Raw genomic sequence first — 18,626 nt, 5'->3', positions numbered from 1 at the left:
GAGCCGGGGTCCCATTAAGATAGATGATAGTGGCATCGGTCTCCATTCCAGCACCCCTGGAAGCCCAGCGCTCTGGGCCCTGCCTCACCCCCGCCCCCTGCCCCCACCCAGCCCTTGGCTTTGCACGCCAGACTCCGAAAGGCTCTTTTACTGTGTGGCCGAGGCCTCAGCAGCGTTTGGCACATTTACAAAAGAGACTTAAAAGGGGGATGGCAGCACAACGCTGCGGGAAGGGGGTGCCTGGCAGAAACATGCAGTTCCTGGGGCAGCGGGGCCAGCTGGGCTGGGCTGGGCTGGGGGGTTCCCAAAGCAGAGGGAAAGCTCCCCGGTCCAGTCTCACCACCATCCTGCCTGCCTGGCCATGGGGAAATCCTGGCTCACTCCGTAATAAGTTAATACAAATCACAGCAAGAGAAATATATACAAGGCGTGAGCCTCTGCCTGCAGCAGTGCTCTGGGCAGGGGCTCCTGCCCTGCCCTGCCCCAGGGTCCCCCGGCCACTATAAAAATCCAGTCGCCAGCAAAACAGCGACGGTCTCTGATGCTGCAGGGGTCCCCGCATCCCTGAGGCAGCCCAGCCTTTGCCCAAAGGCTGGAGCCAGTGTCCTGTCTCCCATCAAAACATTTTGTGGGGGATGCACCCTGCCAGCGCAGCTCCTGCTGGACAGGCACCAATTGCCAGCATCACCTTGGGAACCATCTGGCCATGGCAGTCTCTGCCCCAGGACCACCCCGGTCCAGCTTGGAAAAAGGAGTGGCGAGCCGCTCTGGGGTGTAGGGAGGGTGGCTAGGGCAGGAGAATCTTCTGAGAAGGCAGGTTTTGGGAAGTGCTGCCTGGGAGCTGCTCTTGGGACAGGGTGGGACAGGGCACACATGCTCAGGGGATTCCCTGCTGGGAAAAGGGCCATGGAACCTGCTCTTTGAGGAAGGGACATAGGGGACAGGCACTTGGGGAGTTGCTGGGGGTGCAGTGGGGTGGGGGCAGGCATGGGGAGCTGCTCTTGGGAAGGGGGGGGGGACTCAAATATGGGGAAATGTTAAGATGCAGGATGAGCGTGCCCGGGCCATAGGGTAATGCACAGCAGTGGGGGTTCAGGGACCCACCACTCCAGCAGAGCCACTCGCACTGCACGTCCATGGGTTCTGGTCCTTGGGCTGAGTCCCTGCCAAAGGGCTTACCCAGCACCCTTGGGCCCCACAGGCAGCTGGGGCTTCCCCAGACAAGTCCAATGTGTCTCCAAGAAGGGTCTCCATCGGCAGCCCCAAGCCACATGTGGCCACTTGAGGCCAAGGACAAAGCCCTGCCTGTCTCAGGGGTTCTGTCAGAGCAGGCTGGGGTGCTGGTGTTGCTCGAGGTCACTGGGTTGGCTTATACCCTCACAGCAGGGCCAGAGCCCGTGGTGAGGGGCACGGTGGAGCTGCAGTCATAGTCCAGGTCCACCACGGCATGGGAGCTGGCGATGAGGCTGTTCAGTGACGGTCCTGTCTGCCGCTCTCGGAAACTCTGGATGTAGCTCTGTGAGAGAGGGGGAACAGAAAATGAGGGGGCCCTGCCCCTGGACCACTCCACCCCACCCTAAATGCTGCTGCAGCCCCTCTCTGGCCCCCTTCAAAAACAGCCCAGTGGAATCCCCAGAACTTGGGCCATCCAGTGGCTGGCCACAGCCGGGAGCACAGGCTTATCCCTCCCCTGGGCATTTTGCACCTTGCCTACTGCTTGTTTCTACTATGCCCACAGAGCTCTTGGCCACCAGTTCTCATTTGCTTGCAAAGGCTGAAGTGCTCCATGGTCTTAACGGCCCAGCTTAGCCCTTCTGGAGTTGCTCAAACCCTGGGACACCCAGTATCATCCCTCAAACAGCTCTGATGTTAGCTGGTGCCTGGGCACCTCTCCATGCCCCAGCCCACCCACTCAGAGAAGGAATGGCTGTGGAGACTGGGGAAGATCTCTACCCTGGCTGCGGGACTCACAGGGGAGAGCACGTCCCCATCAAAGCGGCGCACAGGGTTGGGCTTGCGGCGGTAAGCAGGCTCGGGGGGGTGGGCTTTGTGCTGGTGGGGTGGTGGGTGGTGGGGTCTCCGCTTCTTCTTCTTCTCCTTTCGGTCTTCCCGTTGTTTGATTCGCATCAGTTGCACGCGGCGCTGCTGCCGGCTGATGATCACTGTGGAGCAAAGCACCCTGTGAGCACTGGGGAGCACATCCAAATGATCCCTGCAGTCAAACCAGCACCAACTTTGTGCAACCAGGCCTCCCTTGGGTGGTGTGAAGCCACAGAGTCCTGAACCCCCGTATCTGTCCTTGTGAACCAAGTGCTGGAAACATCCACCCCAGTCCCCAGGTTCCCAGCTCCTACACTCACCCTGTGCCATGCCCATCTGCCCCACTCCCCACAAACCTTCTGTATGGGAGTAGCCCTCGGCTGTGACCTTCCACTGGACCAGGACACCCAGTGTGGTGAGGAGCGGCCAGATGCCCAGGATGACCCAGCTGTACCAGCACACGGGGCGAGCAGGGGCCACCTTGATGCGCTCATAGATGTACTGCACCAGGAGGAAGAGCTCGATGAAGTAGTCGACAGTGACGGTCATGATGGCGCTGCCGAAGACGGCGGTGGAGAGCGTGGTGAAGAAGCGCTGCCACTGCAGGGTGAGGACAGCAAAGAGCATCCCCACACCCAAGAGCAGCGCAATGGGGATCCACACTGTTGGTGGGTGGTAGAATTGCTCCATCACCACCAGTGTGGCTACCGCCAGCAGCAGCCCCAGGAGCAGCCCCACCATGAAGAGGCCAACGCTGCGCACCAGCATGGTGACCAGCCCACACAAGACTCCGATGCCCAACCCAATGCCCACTGAGGCCTCCACGCTCAGCTGTGTGTCCAGCACCCGCTCCTTGTAGCACAGCATGAAGATGATGATAGAGCCAAACATCAACCCCGTCAAGAACATGACCGCCTTGAAGCAGCGGTAGCCTGTGGAGAGACCACCATAGTCAGGGAGTGGACGGCCAGAATCTCCCAGCTCCCCTCTGCCCTCTTCCCCACTTGCCCCACCAGCAGTCAGGCTGGCCTGGCTCACCGAAGAAGCAGTAGATGATGCCAAAAAGGCAGCACATGGCGCACACCACTGAGGGCACCACCTGGTAGCGACGCTCAATTTCCTGCTGGCAGCTGTGCCCCCACTCCTGGCCTGGCTCGTGCGGCAGCAGCTTGAACCGCAGCGTCTGCACAGTTGCAGTCATGGCTCTGGGGACTCCTGGGAGAGGTATCAAAATCTCCACTCCTGCCTCATAGGTCGCCGGCAGAACTGTGTCCCGGCACCCGCCCCACCTGGTGGGAGAGAGACAAGGAGAACGGAGGAACTGGTGGCACATGCCCAGCAGCATGAACCACCACTCAGCACCCAGACACCAGAAATCCTGCTCTGTCCCCCCACTACGTGGGTAGGAAGAGAAGGAATGGGGGAGCCTCATCGGTGACGGTGCAGACTGTCGCCCAATGTGTGGCTGTCCCCAGAGAGCCTACCTGTACTCCCGGCAGCTTTGTGTCACTTAACAATTTGTCTGTGGTTTCAATTTTCCTACCCATGCCTCTCCAGCACCCTTTCCCTGCTCGTTTAACAGGAGACTTCCACAACTTGGTATTTTCTGACTGTGAAGTAATTATGCTCAGTAATTAAGTCACCCCTCAGTCTTCTATTTTTATAGGCTAAACAGATTGAGCTCTTTAAGCTTGTACTCCAAGGCATTTTCTCCAATCCTCTAATCATATTTCTGGCTATTTTTCATCTCTGCTCCAGCTCCCACTGTCCTTGTAAAAACAAATTGGGCCTTCACACTAGATCCAGCCCTCCCATGCCAATCCATGGGGCTGGAAGGGCACCAGCTGTAGCTGGCACTGCCCCTTATCCAAGGGCTCACCCGTAATGCTGCGGTTGTGCCAGGATGCTGAGCAAACAGCTACCGGGCCCCCCGCAGCGCCTACACAGACGGAGGGGTCATAATCCCCTGCAAAGACTGATCCAGCTTCAGTTTAAACCTAATTACAGCATCCGTCTGCCTGCTCCCACCTGGAGCCAGTTCCATCACCCCTTCACTGCCCTAGTCCCTTTATAGGCTCAGTTGGTTTAGAATGGGTTTATTGTCACAAATTGTCCCCAGGCCAGCCTCACTCCTTCCAAGTGCCAAGTTTATGCGGCCAGTTCAGGACAGCTCACAAAAACGGCGCTCTGGGAAGGAGCTGGGAAGAGGGCAAAGGCTGCAGTCATGGCTTCCTGTTGCCCAGCACTTTGCTGCTGCCCAGATGGCCTCCACTGGCATCTCATCCCTTGCCGACAACCTCCTTCCTCCCTTTGACTGGGGAAGGCAACACCAGTCAGGGCAAATCCCCGTGGGGAAGCCGAGCACAGAGCCTAATCCCGAGGAGGCAGGCGGGTAGGGAGCGGGCAGCCAAGCGCTGGGCCCCTGCTCGAGCCCCCGGGGGGACGCTAAGCAGGATTGGACTTTACCCGCAGAGCCCAGGAGCGACGCTCCGGCCCTGGTGGGGATAGGCGACGGTGAGCGGAGTGAGAGCAGGGCTCTGCCGGCCCAGGAGACCGGGGATGCGGCACGGCACGGCTGGCAGGCCGGTGCGGGGATGGCATGGGATGGCATGGGAAGGCATGGGATGGCATGGGATGCCGAGGCGCCGGGCAGGCTGCGGGCAGCGGCGCGGGCGGCTCGCGGCGCCCATTGGCGCGGGCACTGTTGCTAGGGGAGCCCAGCGCCTGCTCATTGGCGCCGGGACTTACCCACCTGCTGCCGCCCGCCCCGGGCCCCCCGAACCCCCTCCCCTCCCCGCAGGCCACAGCGCGGCGGGGGCCGAGGGCAGCGCCCGGGGCAGAGCCCCGCCGCGGCACCCCCATCGCCGCCCCCGGCCGGGCCCCGCTGCCCCCGCCGGGCTGCCGGGCCCCGGGCCGCCGGGGCGGGCGCGGCGTTGCCGAGCGACGGCCGCAAAGGCCGCCGGGGCGCGGGGCCGCTCCGCCCCTCTCTTTGTTCGGGGTGGGGGTCCCGGGGGCGCTAGGCCGGGCCCCCTCACGCCCATCCTAGGCTCCGCGCTCGCTCCGCCGGACGACGGAAGGATAGGGAGTCAGGTGCCCCAGCCCTTCCCCCGAGGGGTCCGGAGCGTCACCCGCCTGCCGGATCCCCTCGTGCTGCCCCCCCTCTGCCGCTCCGCCCGCTCCCACCTGCGCTCCCGGCGCGGCAGCGGCGGCGGCCCCGCGGCGCCCGGCGCTCCCGGCGCTCCCGGCGCTCCCGGCCGCGGACCCCGCGCATGGTGGCGGCGCGGCCGCCGCGCGGTGCTGAGCGGACAGCTCCGCTGACGTCACCGCGCCGTCACCGCACGCCGGGGGCGGGGCCTCGGGGGCGGGGCGGGGCCTCTGCAGGGGGCGGGGCTGAGGTGGGGTAAAATGGGGGTGCCTTGGGGTACACATTGGGGTGTAAAGTGGGGGTGCATTGGGGTACACTTTGGGGTATAAATTGGGGTGTAAAGTGAGGTGTAAATTGGGGGTGCAGTCGGCTGTGCATCAGAGTGTACCTTGGTGTGTAAAGTAGGGTGTGAATTGGGGGGCGCACTGGAGTGTACAGTGTACAGCACCGGGGTGCCATGTCCCGTGCCATGGCGTGTGCCGGGGACGCAGCCCAAGGCTGTGTGTGCAGTGTGGCACAGCACAGCCCGGGCTGGGCCATGTGTGCCATGTGCTCAGTGTGCAGCAGCTGCGAGGGCTACAAGCCCCTTGGCACAGTGTGCAGGGACAGAGCAGTACAGGTGCAGGGGTGTGGATGTAGGAGCTGCAGGATAAGCTTGTGTCAGGTGGGACCTGACAGTGGCCCTGGCAAGGGGCTGTGCCAGGGCCACGGAGACTGGAGCGCTTGCATTCAAGAGGGGGAAAATGCACATCAGGGGCATCTAGAGCAGCTTCCCACCCGTCCCCCATGAGCGGATGGGAGCATGGCAAGCAGGTGGGGTGCTCCGCAGAGACAGAGCTCTATGGAGCTGTCACCTCCTGGCTGTAGTGCCTAGGGACCCCCGGGAAATCCTGGCACACAGAAGACTCTTGGCAGCAGCTGCTGTTCCCCCTGGCAGCCCCTTCCCAAGCCCATGCCAACACTAGGGAGACAAAAGCGGGAGCTGCAGCTGGCAGGGGGCTGAGAAGGGGCTGCTGGAGGAACGGCACTGCTGCTTTCCTGCTGCTTCCCTACAGAATTTTCCAAGGCCGCCAGGCATGGGGGCCCTGGGCTCAGCCACTGCCAGGCAAGCCCTGGGGAGGTGTGTGCTCTGCCCTCAGCTTCCGTGTGTGTTTCCTAAGCTAAGAGTCTGCACACTTCATTACTTTCTCTGATCTGCACCTCTGAGTATAAGTTCAGATCAACAGGGTTATTTCAGAATGAAACCTCTCATCACTTGCATAAAATGATCTGGGTTTGTATAAGCTGGCTAAAGTTAAATATTCCAACCCATAAAGGAAATGAAATACATCTACTTCTAATGCATTTTGCTATGTACAGAAACAGGATACTTTGGTATTTTTTATCATCATGGCTGTTTTTTCACCTTTGTGCATGGAAAATCTCTGTTCCTTTCTTAGCTCTGCACCTTTTTCCTTCTGGTATCTCCTCATCCCATTGCTTTCTCTCTGATTCTAGTTTTTATGTTCTTCATTAAACTGCCATCCACGTGACCGCTTTTGCCTATTGCTTGTCTTGGTCTATTCAAGAGTAAAAAGGCCTATGAAAAGCAGCCAGGCTCGGATGATGGTCTAGTATATCAGGGGGGTGGGATGCTGCCAACCGCTTTCTGATGAAAACAGGCTGCTTTGTTTTAGAAAATGAAAGAGATCCTGGAGCTGAGTGGGCCCCCACGTGCCCTCATTGCCCTGCAGTGCTCTGTGGCTGCTGGTGCTCCCCAGGGCAATCAGGCTGTGTTTCATGGGGAGGGTGGAATGGACTCCCTGCCCTGAGTAAATCCAGAGGCACTTGAGAGTCCCAGCAGCTGCAAGGCTGTGGAAGTGAAGCCATGGGCTGGGAAAGGGTGGAAAGGCCAGGTCCTCCTTCTTGTCCTTATTCAGCAATGCCTGGAACTGAGTGGCCATGTAGGGCTTCTTGCCTTGCAGCTTCTGGTTTGGATCATTCCTGTGCTGGAAGCTCCGTTTGTGCAGCAAACTCTGCCCTGACACGGTTTCTTCAGCTTTGTCTGTCCCAGGGGCTCTTTCTGGCGGCTGGTTCGATGTCGGATCTATGCTGCAAAACAGCTCAGAGTGGGATGGTGACCCGACCCCAGATGGAGGAGCTCCCTTTGCTCCCATTTGAAACACATGATAAAGGTCCCTGCTGCTGGGATCTCCTGATGTCTGCCTGCCCTCCTCCTGGCCCGGGACGGCTTGATTCTATGCATCCAAAAGTCTTGCAGCCACCGCTAGCTCTCCTGGTACGCGTGCTTCCCAGGCACCCGGCGTGCCCAGCTGCCTCCTGCAGCCCGCAGCCCACACCGTGCTGCTCTGACCTCAAATACTCAGCCCCACTCTTCCTCCCGAGGACTCAGCCACCACCCACACCGAGGGGACGACCCTCGGGCAGCGGTTTGGGGAACCGTTCAAGCCCATCATTAATCCACCAGCGCCTTGGTTTGGGCTGTCCCGAGGAGCGGACACACGGCTCAGCGGAGGTCCCCGTGTCGCGGGCGCAAAAAGCCGGGAAAAGGCGCCCTAAAGCCCTCTGAGGTGCCGGTCCCCGGCGGATGAACTTCCCGCTCTGTGAGCCGGCAGCCGGGACCTAAGGTGCTGCCCTGCCGCCTCGCAGCCGGCGCTGGTGCGGGGTGCGGGGTGCCCGGTGCGGGGTGCCCGGTGCGGGGTGCCCGGTACGGGGTGGCCGGTGCGGGGTGCCCGGTACGGGGTGCGGGGTGTCCGGTGCGGGGTGCCGGTACGGGGTGCCGGTTTCGGGGTGCGGGGTGCCCGGTGCGGGGTAGTCCCGCCGCGCCGCCCCCGGCCCGGCCGCTGCCCCGTGGTCTCCCGGCAACCTGACCCCGCCCCCACGCCTGCCCCGCCCCCATTGGCCGCCCGCCCCGTGACGCGTCGGTGGCAGCGCGGGCCATTGGTCGGGGTGGGTGACGCGCGGCAGGGCGGGGCCCGCGGGTGACACGTCGGACGGCGGCGCCGCCAGCGGCAGCGGCAGCCGGCCCCGGTCGCGGTCCCGTCCCGGCCATGCGGCTGTCGCTGGTGTTGTCGGTGCTGCGGCCCGCCGGGCCCGTCGCCATCGGCGTCTCGCTGGGCTTCACCCTCAGCCTGCTCAGCGTCACTTGGGTGGAGGAGCCCTGCGGGCCGCCGCCGCGCCCCGCCACCCACCCGCACCCCGACGGCGGCCCCGCGCCACCCCCCGGCCCCGCCAACGGCAACGCGGCGCGCAGGCCCAACGCCGTGCCCGCCGCGCTGGGCGCTGACAACTGGGAGCCCCGCGTCGTGCCCTACCGCCCACCCAGCCCCGGCAGGGCCGCCAAGAAGGCCGTCAGGTGCGGGGGGGCCGGGCCGGGCTGGGGGACATGGGCCGCCGCTCACCGGGGCTTATCTGGGGGTAGCTGCGGGCGAGCTTCAGGTACCTGCCTTGTTGGGGCTGGGGGGCTTTATAGAAGGCTTAGCGGTGTTTTTTGCCCTCCATTCAGCCACCTAGGGCTGCCGCAGGGTTTTTCTCACTGAGAGTGCCTTTCCCAGCTGTTTCCTTCCCTCCCCTGTGCTCGACTTCACCGTGCGCTCAGCGAAGAGCCTCCTGCCCATGCCGGTGCCCCTGTGCGAAGGTTGCCTGCTGCAGCACGTGCTGCCGGGGACCCTGCGATGGTCCCCTCCTGTCTGCGCAGGGACCCCTCCCGTGGTGGCATGTCCCCACCCAGTGCTGCGAACGCCAGCCTGCTCCGGAGTCGGCTGCAGCCCCATCCCAGCGTCCCCTGGATGTCAGGGAATAGGCAGTGAAAGGGCCTCCTTGTCCTGGCGAGGTGGTGGGCGGATGAAGGGGGCTGAATGGGGCCACTGTGTACCAGGCGGCGGTTGGGGGACGTGATGGGGGGGGTCGCTTCCTGCTACTGCGCCAGACTGGGAGAATTAAACCCGAAAGTCATTGTGAGTGCGACAGCTGGGGGCTGTGGTGGGGAGGGGGACACAACCAGCCCTCTTGCTGGCTTCAGCAAGCTGTGTGAGGCTTGGCTTCCCCAGGGAGGGCAGCACGGGCTCTCCTGCCTGCCTGCTTTAGAGTAGTATGACTGGCAGGGGTGGCAGGAAGGTGCTTCCCATTTCAGACCTGGCTGGGGCTGGCCTCATGGTTGGGGTGTCTGGTGGGTCACGTCCTTGCTAGAGCTGGGTTGTGCAGCCCTGTTTCCTGCTTTTAGGTGTGCTCAGCCTTTTGAGAGCATCTGTTTTGAGCTGGACTGGCCAGCTTATGGGAAAGTAGGGTCTCCTTTGGTCTCAACTTGACAGGGGGCCTCATTAAAATGCTCTGCAGTGCCTCTGACACAGGTGTAGTAGTAGCTGGTGACTAGAGTAGTGGGGTGATGTGTTTTGTGCGTGGCTGAAGAGGCTGAACTGCCCGGGAGCAGTTCCTGCAGAGGAGCTGAGGTTGGTGCCATTGGTTACAACAGGGAGGGTGCAGGCTGGAGTGGGTTGCAGTGCCCTAGAGACCATACATTGTCTTCTTGCAGGACCCGGTACATCAGCACAGAGCTGGGGATGCGGCAGCGGCTCTTCGTGGGTGTGCTGACTTCCAAGAGCACCCTGAACACACTGGGGGTGGCTGTCAACCGCACGCTGGCCCATCGCCTGGAGCGCCTGGTGTACTTCACGGGCACACGGGGCCGCAAGGTGCCCCACGGCATGACGGTGGTGACACACAGTGACGAGCGGCCCATCTGGAACATGTACCAGACCGTCAGGTACCTTCTGGACCACTACGTGAACGATTTCGACTGGTTCTTCCTGGTGCAGGATGATACCTACACGGAGGCGCACCGCATCAGCCGCCTGGTTGCCCACCTCAGCATTGACACCCACCTCTACCTGGGTCGTCCTGAGGAGTTCATTGGTGGGGACACTGAGGGACGTTACTGCTATGGAGGGTTTGGCTACTTGCTGTCCCGCAGCCTCCTCCTGCTCCTGCAGCAGCACCTGGAGAGCTGTCGCAATGACATCCTCAGTGCCCGGCCTGATGAGTGGCTGGGCCGCTGCATCATTGACTACACAGGTGTCAGCTGTACTGAGGAACATGAGGTAGGTCCTGCAGCAGAGATGGCTGGATCCTAGCCCAGTGTTTTCCCTCCTCCCTGTGGGCTCTCTCAACCCTGAGAGGACTAGCTGTTGCACCCTGACATCCTTTTAGCTTGCTGTGCTGGCATCTGGTGGTGTGGGAGTACAGGTTGGGGCTGGCTGTGACCTATCTCTCCCGGCTGGCACAGGGTCTGCATTACCACTATTTTGAGCTGGGGAAGAACGCAGACCCTGAACGGGAGACCGACCTCCGTTTCCAGACCGCCTTCACTGTCCACCCTGTGCTGGATCCCCTCCAGATGTACCGCCTGCACAAGTACTTTGCACAGGTGGAGCTTGAGAGAACCTATCAGGAGATCCAGCAGCTCCAGGTGAGACCAGGCTTGGCTGGGAGGGTCTCAGTTCTGTTTATCATCCCGGTGGGCTTTCTGGTTTCTCTGTGGGATTCTCACCTGATCCTGTTGTTGGACAGCATCAGCTGAGCTCATGTGGCTATAGAGGTGATGGTGCTGTCTGGAAAGCAGCTTTGGACCTAGGCGGGTCCTGGAGATGATGAGGTGGTTCAGGGTGATGAAGCCAGAAGGGTGGAGAGGTCTGTCACAAAGGCTGGATAGGGTGGGGGAGAAAACCTGAGGTGCTGGACAGGAGTCTGGTTGAGGGCAGAGTTGTTCTGGCACTGCTTTTTGAGCCAGCTCTGGCTAATCTCTGAGTATCAGAAATCGGCTTGAGTGCTGCCAGAGCTGGAAGGCCTGCTTGTGCCTGCCTTGGCTCTCACTCCCCCATCTCTTGTCTTGCAGATGGAGATCCAGAACGCCAGCAGCCTGTCTGCGGATGGGGACCACGTTGCCACATGGCCCATTGGCATCCCACCCCCATTCCAGCCCAAAACTCGCTTTGAGGTGCTGCGCTGGGACTACTTCACAGAGGAGCAGGTCTACGCCTGTGTGGATGGCTCCCCCAAGTGTGAGCTGCATGGTGCGGATCTGGCAGACGTGGCCGATGTGGTGGCCACGGCCATGGAGGAGCTGAACCGCAAGTACCAGCCAGTGCTCCACGTCCGCAAGCAGCAGCTGGTGAATGGGTACCGGCGCTTTGACCCCACACGTGGCATGGAGTACACGCTGGACCTTCAGGTGGAGGTGGTCACCCAGAAGGGGCACAGCCGCTCCGTCACTAAGCGAGTGCACCTGGTGCGGCCCCTCAGCGAGGTGGAGATCATCCCCATGCCCTATGTGACAGAGGCCAGTCGCATCAATGTCATCCTGCCGCTGACGGCTCATGACCGGGACTACGCTGCCCGCTTTCTGGAGGCTTATGCGGCAGCCGCTTTTGAGAGCAGTGAGAATGCAGTGCTCACCTTCCTCTTCATCTATGACCCCTTTGAGGCCCAGCAGGTCACTCAGAATGACATCTTTGCCTCTGTGAAGTCCCAGATCACTGAGTATGAGCGCAAGTATGCAGAGGTAAAGATCCCATGGATCAGTGTTAAGACAGATGCACCCTCCCAAATCAAGGTCATGGACATTATCTCCAAGAAGCATCCTGTGGACACACTTTTCTTTGTGGCTGGCGTGGGGACAGAGGTCACCATTGACTTCCTTAACCGCTGCCGGATGAACACCATAAACAACTGGCAGGTTTTCTTCCCCATCCACTTCCAGGGCTACAATCCAGCCATTGCTTACCACAACCAGGTGCCACCCACGACGCTGGACCTGCTGAGGGACATGGGGCGCTTTGACCGTGACGTCTTCCATGAAGCCTGCTTCTACAATGCTGACTACATGGCAGCACGCACCCGCATGGCGGGGGACGTGCAGGAGAATGAGGACATCCTGGAGACCCTGGACATCTACGACATGTTCATCAAGTACTCCAACCTCCATGTCTTCCGGGCTGTGGAGCCTGCCCTGCTGCAGCGCTACCGGCACCAGGCGTGCAACCCCCGGCTCAACGAGGACATCTACCACCGCTGTGTGCAGAGCAGCCTGGAGGGTGTCGGCTCTCGCTCCCAGTTGGCCATGGTCCTTTTTGAGCAGGAGCAGGGGAACAGCACCTGAACCCTGGATGGTGGGAGGGGCTGGCCCTGCCATGTTATGCCTGCCTTCCCACTCCACTTCTTCTGCCCAAATCTGTCTTCCTTCTGCAGTGTCTGCAGAGATTGCTGGTGTCCAAGCTCGTGACTTGCCCCACTGGGGCTCCCCAGGCCGGGGTCTGCCAGCCCAGGGTGCCTGGGTCTTTCTTGAGCAGCCATGGCTGTGCAGACCCCGGGCAAGATGGGGTGAGAGTCACTGAGCTGCAGGCTGGAATGCCTGGCTCCTCATCCAGAGGTGGTGGCTGCTGTCCTCATCCCTCTGTCCTGGCCCTGCTGCTGGGCACTGGGGAGATGAGCTGCCCTGTCTCTTGCTGTCCCCCCTTAACTGGAGGAATGTAGACCCAAAGTCTCCCTTCTGCAGGGCTGTGACTGCCACAGGGCCTGGAGTCATCCCTTGTAGTTTCCCCAGTGTCCTGGGACAGGACTGTGCCCCTTGCTCCTTTGGAGCATTGGCCTGGTTGTACAGGGAGGAACGTCCCTGTGCCTGCCACAAGCTTGGACAGTGGAATGGGGCACATCCCATCCCAAAAGAGCAACAAGGATGTTGGTTTTGGGGTTTTGCCACTTGGCAATGAGCTGGAGTGCTCCTGGCTGGTTGGAGTGTGAAGAACTTGGGCCCCTGGGGCTGGTGGGTGTAGGGGGTGCCAGAGGGGATCCTGCTGATTTCACGTACCGTGAGCTGCTCCCCATGGGAACCATGACCCAGGCCGCTTCGGCCTTCGCAGTATTGATAGGACGTCGGAGGTCACAGCCCTCAGACGAGAGCCTCCTGACAGAGGTGGGATCCCTCCCCACTGTGGGGCTGCCCTCAAGGTCGAGGGACATTGTGCCTGACACTGATGGGCATGGCAGAGGGCTTGGCTGTGCATCTCCTAAGGAGAAAGTGACTGAGGAGCCACTCTCTGCTCCTGGTTTGTATTTAATAGGGGGAAAGGAGGGGGGATGGGGTGCATTTACACTAATAAAATGGAGAGAAGTACTGGTGGGTCTGGCTGATTCTCTCATGAAGCAACTATGGGTGTTCTGCTGGGGGGTCTCTGTGGTGGTAGGTGCTGGATGCTTATATAAGTTCTCTGCACCCGGCTGGACAGATTCCTTACAGAAATGCTTCTTTCCCCAAGCACTTGCAACATCCTTTACCTGAGCAGAGAGATATCTGCTTCTTCTTGAGGAGGCTGAGGGAGCCCATTGCCTTATGCACAGGCTGGCAGGTGTTGTGCCAAGCAGATGCTTGGAAATACCTGCTTGAACCCCTGTGGCTTGCAGCAGGAGTCCTGCGCTTCCTCTGATGCTCACGGTCTCTGGGCTGTCCTGCTGTAGCTACCTGCTGGCCATCACCGATGGTGTGGCAGGATGCTGAGCCCCCTGACATGGGAAATCTGGTGCAACGGACTGAGTGCTCTGCCTTTCCTGTTGCTGTAAACTTGTGGTCCCACTGACCAGTCCTCCTCAGCCCTGTCTATGGGTGGAAAAACACCAGTGAAGGGCTGCTGCAGCTGTGTGTTCTCCCACGTCTGCTGTCTCTGTAACAGCCTTTGTGGTCTGTATATGAGTAACAGGGGACTCCTGGCCCATGTCAGAGCAGAGGCTGGGTGCTCAGGTGAGGTGAACTCTGCAGTCCAGGATCTGGGATCAGCTCTGAAGGCAACTCCCAGGCCAGAAGCACTGTGTTCAATCACTGATGTTGGATCTGCTCTCCTGCATTGCTCTCACTCTTTTTTGGGCTGTTATACACCTCAGGGCTTCTCAGCACTTGTGTTTTCCAGTTGTTAGTTGGGTAGAGCACTGTGGTCTTGTCCTGGACTGTTTCATCACCTACAGCTCCTATTTACATTATGAGGTGTGAGGACTGTGTCCTCTGCCCATGCTGCCTGCTCCAGGCATGATTTTCCTGACTCCATGCATCCTTCCCACCAGCCCTTTACTCATCATGTTTTATTGTGTCTCATGAAATACATGTATCAAAGAGACACCCCCAAGAAAATTAACTGAACCTACTCTCTATTACTTATCAACGCTGCTAGTGCTCAGCAAAACTCATGGAGAGCCCCTGGGTTCTGTGGTGTGCCTTTTCCAAGGATACCTCATTCATCTCTTCCTGTTCCAGTCTGTATCCATGGTGTAGGAGTGTATATGTTTAAATATAATTTTATTATATTTCAGACAGTAACTGCTAGCTTGTTCTGAGTACTTCTATTTTTGATCTTCCCTAAGCATATCCTTAATTCCCTTCAAGTGTAAATCTGGGGCAGAGGGGGCGAGGCAAATGCAGGTGTGTTACAGATACAGTTATCCTCTGAAAAGCGGACCAAGCAGTAAGATGTGATTAGGCATTAGAAGAGTATCCAAATGGTAATAAAGTAGCTTCAAATCAAGTTGGCTGTGAAAAAAAAAAACCCAGAATTGTCATTTAATTATCATGAGACGGTCTGGATAAAGTTGCTCTTGACTCACCACTGTTTGCCCAGACCGAGTTAGAGATATTTGCATACTTAACACTCTGCACTATCAATACCAGCAGCGGCTTCCTGCTCTGACATATGTATGAGCAAATGACAGTGCTTTTGGCACTCCCAGCATGCTTACTGCTCCCTTTTCAAGGGAGCTGGCAGAGTTTGAAGTTGTTTTAGTGTTTGCCAGGCTATTTGCAGCATCAAAACATGATGAAACCCCAAAGAAGGATAGGCAAAACTTTAGGCAGGGGGTTGGTGACACAAGCAAGGTGAGTGCTGGCTGTGAAGTGAGTGCCATCTGTGCTCCCTGGGATGTGGCAGAGACCTGTGACAACAGGGACATGGGCACAGGTGCACTCTGCCCCTCTCCTGCCCTCATTGGGCTGGCAGGTGCAGGCAGGGTGCCAGACTGGGACCGTGACACCTTTGCAAGGGGTGGGAGGAACAGCTCTGGGTGCTGATGTGGGTGGCTGAGAAAACAGAGATGTTCTGTGATCCCTCTTCAGTACTTTCATATAATTTGTGGATTTTTGCACTTACCCAGTTGTGGAAGCAGGGCAGTGAAAGGTCAATTTTACAAATGAGGCAGGAGAAAATTTGTCTCATGTTGTAGGCTTCTACTTCCCTTGTGGAAATTTTCTAAGTGTTGCTGGCTCACCACAGCAATCAAGAGAGACAGAGCAACTTCCTCTTGGAAAGCTTTTCAGAAGAGAGAGTGAAGGGGTGGTTCAGAGCACTCTGAAGCACAAGAGGGAATGTCTGAATGCACTGGGCCTGGGTAGGCATCTGCCTTCCCTCCTGCCTCCTCTCTCATTTCTGCACTGTGGCAAGGAAACAGACTCAAACGGGAAAATCCAAGCTACTGCCGTTCTCCTCCACACCCCCTCCCACCCCCTGCCCTGTAGTTAGTTTTCCTGTGTATGAAAACACAACAGTGAGCCTGTGAGCAGGGAAAGCAAAACCTGCTTCTCTAGCCCTGCTTGGGTCACTTCAGGCTGTGCTAAGCTCTGTGGCAAAGCTACTTCAGCCCCAGCAATATTAATCAGTTTGATGGCTGACCTTTGGGAGGATACGGGAATTGCAGCCGTGCCAGGAAAGAGCTGGAGGGTGAGAGAAAATGCAATGCCCTTTCTTCCTTGTGCTTGCTTTGGGAAGGGACCAGTGGTGCTTGTCCTGCAGGAGCAGCTCTACCGACCACAGGCCAGGACCCAGCTCCTGCAAACATTTCTTCCTGTCTCTTAAGTGAAGGCAGAAGAAGCTGGTCTGCTTGAGGAGGAGCAGACAGGGAGGTGCCAAGCTGTGCCTGCATCCAATCCCTTGGATGTCCAACAAACTGCTTAGCCCCTCTGGAGTGTGTGAGGGGCTTTGGTTAGGGCTTTTTCTGTACAAGCTCAGGGAAATCAGAGCATTCCAATGAAGAAGGAAAGCTGTAGGTACAGGCACAGCTGCTGTCAGTGTGTGCCTGCCTGCAGGGGTTTCCTTCCATGGGGTGTCAGCATATCTGGCTGTGCCCAGGGATGTCCCCTCTGGGGCCACACCACCCCATCAGGCAGAATGCAAGACCCTGAAGCTCTGGTACTGGGGGAAGGTGCAGGCAGCCTGCTTGGACTTCTATTTGAATTGCCTCCTTGGTTTTTCCAGCCTCCTTGCCCACTGTCGGGGGCTGAGTGCTGGAAAGTGTGTGCTGTGTGTCCCTTGCCTGGCCCAACTGATTGGCACCACCAGTCCATTTTTCCAGCAAGGGAGTCATGGGCAAATGATCAAAGAGCAAAGCAGTGAGCTTGGCATTTTCACGTCATATAGACATGCTGAGAGTCACTCCGTTCTCCAGGTGTTGCCTGTCACCATCAGCATCTCCAGGCAGGAGATGCTTGGGGAGGAGGTGACAGAAGTGAGGTCACATGTCCCATTGCATTTCAGGGCTTACTTCCAAATCCTCTGCTCCCAAGCTGGATGTTTTTGGTTTTTTTTCTTTTGAAAGGCAGTTTTTCTATGAGAACAGCTGTAATTACTGTTCATGGCAGTGGAGGCATGTTGGATAGTGCCCAGAGGCGATGCCTGCCTCATAGATGGAATGATCCTCGCTGCCTGCTCCATGCGGGTGTCTACTCCCTACTGCCACTCCTGCTGTGTCTTCTGGGGTTGTCACCTCTATGGTAACAGAAGCTGTCGCCAGCACAGCCAGTCCTGCTGTGAGCAGGTACTTGGAATTTGTCCAGAGCACTGTGCTCATTAAAATTAAGGGCCTGTTTCACTGTATGGATCCCCTTCTAATTATGCCCCAGCTATTTCATGTGGTTCATTACAAGTGTGTCAAGCAGTGCTGTGCTGGGTGAGCCCCAGGTGGCAGCATCTCCATCTCTGGGGATGACCAAGCCCCTTGTGGCCCTTGAATAGGCACAGCAGGAGAAGGGGCACCCAGGAGCCACAGCATTGGGGTTTGTAGTTGACCCTGGGGTGCTAAACCTGGGTTGTCCCACTGGTCCTCCTCAGCCCAGTGCCATCTGTGCTGGGACATGAGGCATGTCACAGGCAGGGGATGGTGCTGGGTTCATGTCATCTGCCTGTCCTGTTTGCAGAAGTGGGAGACCCTACAGGAGCTGTCACTTCCAAATAGCACCTGCAAGTTATCAAATTAAAGAATAGAGGTGCTGAGAGTAACAGAGAAAAATATATGTCAAATCTTCATTAGGTCGTCACTACAGGGCTCCTGGGAATGATCCTGAGGCTGCTTTGTTGGCATAAAAGCCAGTATGGGCCATGCATGAAGCTCAGCCTTTCCTTCTGCCATGCTTCACTCATGTGCACAGTGCTGGAGGAGCTGGAGGACATCCTGAGGAAGGACCTCATGGGCTCACCACACAATCTTGCTCTTTGCTGAGCTCCTGTGACACATCTTCACTGTAGAGCAGGAGGTACCATGAGCTCCCAGTTACTGTCTTGGTGCTGATGAAATGATGGGGCATCCTGGAGGGGAAAATGGGTCAGAATGTGGTGGCAGGGACAGTCCCATTCCAAAGGGATCCAATCCTCTTGATGATAACAAGATGTGGAGGATGTAGCTATTTCCCTGCTTTTCCCTTTAGCACCCAAGCTCAGTGCTCTTCTCACTGGGCATGGTGTGAGCTGTGGGACGTGGCCCTGTGTCCCAGCTAGCTTGGGCGTTTTCAGCCTTCACTGGTTTAGAGGGAAATCTGTGGTGCCTGGTGCTGGCAGCCTTCACCAAGAGGTCAGCTTCTGTTTCCTACTGTGTCCCCTTTGTGCTGCAGGGTAGCTGAGGCAGATGGAGAAAGTTCTGGAGAAGGCAGGAACTGGAGGAGCACCTTCTGCCAGTGAAAGCCCCAGCAGGGCCCCCCTTCCCCTCCACCCATCCTCTGTCCTCCCCTGTTTGAGTTTCACCCTGCAGCCCTCATACATGAGCACAGGGCTGTAAAGTGTTCCCTGTGTCCCACCACCACCTCTCCTCCGGGGTGGTGTCTCACCCATCTCTGCCCCATCAGCCCTCGCAGGCATCTCTGGACCTACTTGTGCCTCTTTATTAGGGAGCATTTGTACATTTATAAAACAGTGACACACATCTCTCACATTCACACCAGCACAAGGATGGCTTGTGCTGGCCCTCCCACCATGGTGCCCATGCCCACCCCGCTCAGGCCTGCTGCTCTGCCTGGCAGGAAGGGGACACATCCTCCACCCCCCACTTGCCGCAGGGGACCTTGGTGTAAGGCTGGCTGGCATGGCCGTGGCACGTTCCTGGGATAACATGTGGCACCCCTCTGGGGACCCTCCTGCTTGCAGGT

The 18,626-nt window shown here is 58.4% G+C and overlaps 2 protein-coding genes across 3 annotated transcripts; one reads left to right on the top strand and one right to left on the bottom strand.

Moving 5' to 3' along the window:
* Nucleotides 1–133: 133 nt before the first annotated feature.
* TMEM198 (transmembrane protein 198) lies at nucleotides 134–5,348 on the bottom strand. The gene is made up of 5 exons (XM_058839898.1): nucleotides 5,224–5,348; nucleotides 3,079–3,329; nucleotides 2,397–2,972; nucleotides 1,972–2,162; nucleotides 134–1,516 (listed from the first exon to the last, which is right to left on the bottom strand). Exons 2-5 carry the CDS (start codon nucleotides 3,239–3,241, stop codon nucleotides 1,370–1,372), a joined length of 1,077 nt encoding a protein of 358 aa, XP_058695881.1. The 5' UTR covers nucleotides 3,242–3,329; nucleotides 5,224–5,348; the 3' UTR covers nucleotides 134–1,369.
* A 2,812-nt stretch (nucleotides 5,349–8,160) lies between these two features.
* Nucleotides 8,161–13,348, top strand: CHPF (chondroitin polymerizing factor). 2 transcript variants are annotated; one of them, XM_058840303.1, is made up of 4 exons: nucleotides 8,161–8,540; nucleotides 9,717–10,281; nucleotides 10,467–10,649; nucleotides 11,076–13,348. In XM_058840303.1, exons 1-4 carry the CDS (start codon nucleotides 8,236–8,238, stop codon nucleotides 12,336–12,338), a joined length of 2,316 nt encoding a protein of 771 aa, XP_058696286.1. In that variant the 5' UTR covers nucleotides 8,161–8,235; the 3' UTR covers nucleotides 12,339–13,348. The 2 variants fall into 2 exon arrangements, with proteins under 2 accessions (XP_058696286.1, XP_058696287.1); XM_058840304.1 differs by having other exon boundaries at nucleotides 8,506–8,623.
* Nucleotides 13,349–18,626: the final 5,278 nt, after the last annotated feature.

This window comes from Poecile atricapillus, chromosome 5 (assembly GCF_030490865.1).
Source record: "Poecile atricapillus isolate bPoeAtr1 chromosome 5, bPoeAtr1.hap1, whole genome shotgun sequence".
Classification (NCBI taxonomy): Eukaryota; Metazoa; Chordata; class Aves; order Passeriformes; family Paridae; genus Poecile; species Poecile atricapillus.
This window is presented reverse-complemented; position numbering and strand designations above follow the sequence as displayed.

Excerpts from the sequence above, each read along its gene's own strand:
- TMEM198 (XM_058839898.1), bottom strand. The coding sequence starts at position 3,241 with ATGACTGCAACTGTGCAGACGCTGCGGTTCAAGCTGCTGCCGCACGAG. Across the intron at positions 2,973-3,078 it reads CATCATCTACTGCTTCTTCG|GCTACCGCTGCTTCAAGGCG; the intron begins GTGAGCCAGGCC and ends GTCTCTCCACAG. Across the intron at positions 2,163-2,396 it reads GGGCTACTCCCATACAGAAG|TGATCATCAGCCGGCAGCAG; the intron begins GTTTGTGGGGAG and ends TTTGCTCCACAG.
- CHPF (XM_058840303.1), top strand. The coding sequence starts at position 8,236 with ATGCGGCTGTCGCTGGTGTTGTCGGTGCTGCGGCCCGCCGGGCCCGTC. Across the intron at positions 8,541-9,716 it reads GCCGCCAAGAAGGCCGTCAG|GACCCGGTACATCAGCACAG; the intron begins GTGCGGGGGGGC and ends GTCTTCTTGCAG. Across the intron at positions 10,282-10,466 it reads GCTGTACTGAGGAACATGAG|GGTCTGCATTACCACTATTT; the intron begins GTAGGTCCTGCA and ends CGGCTGGCACAG.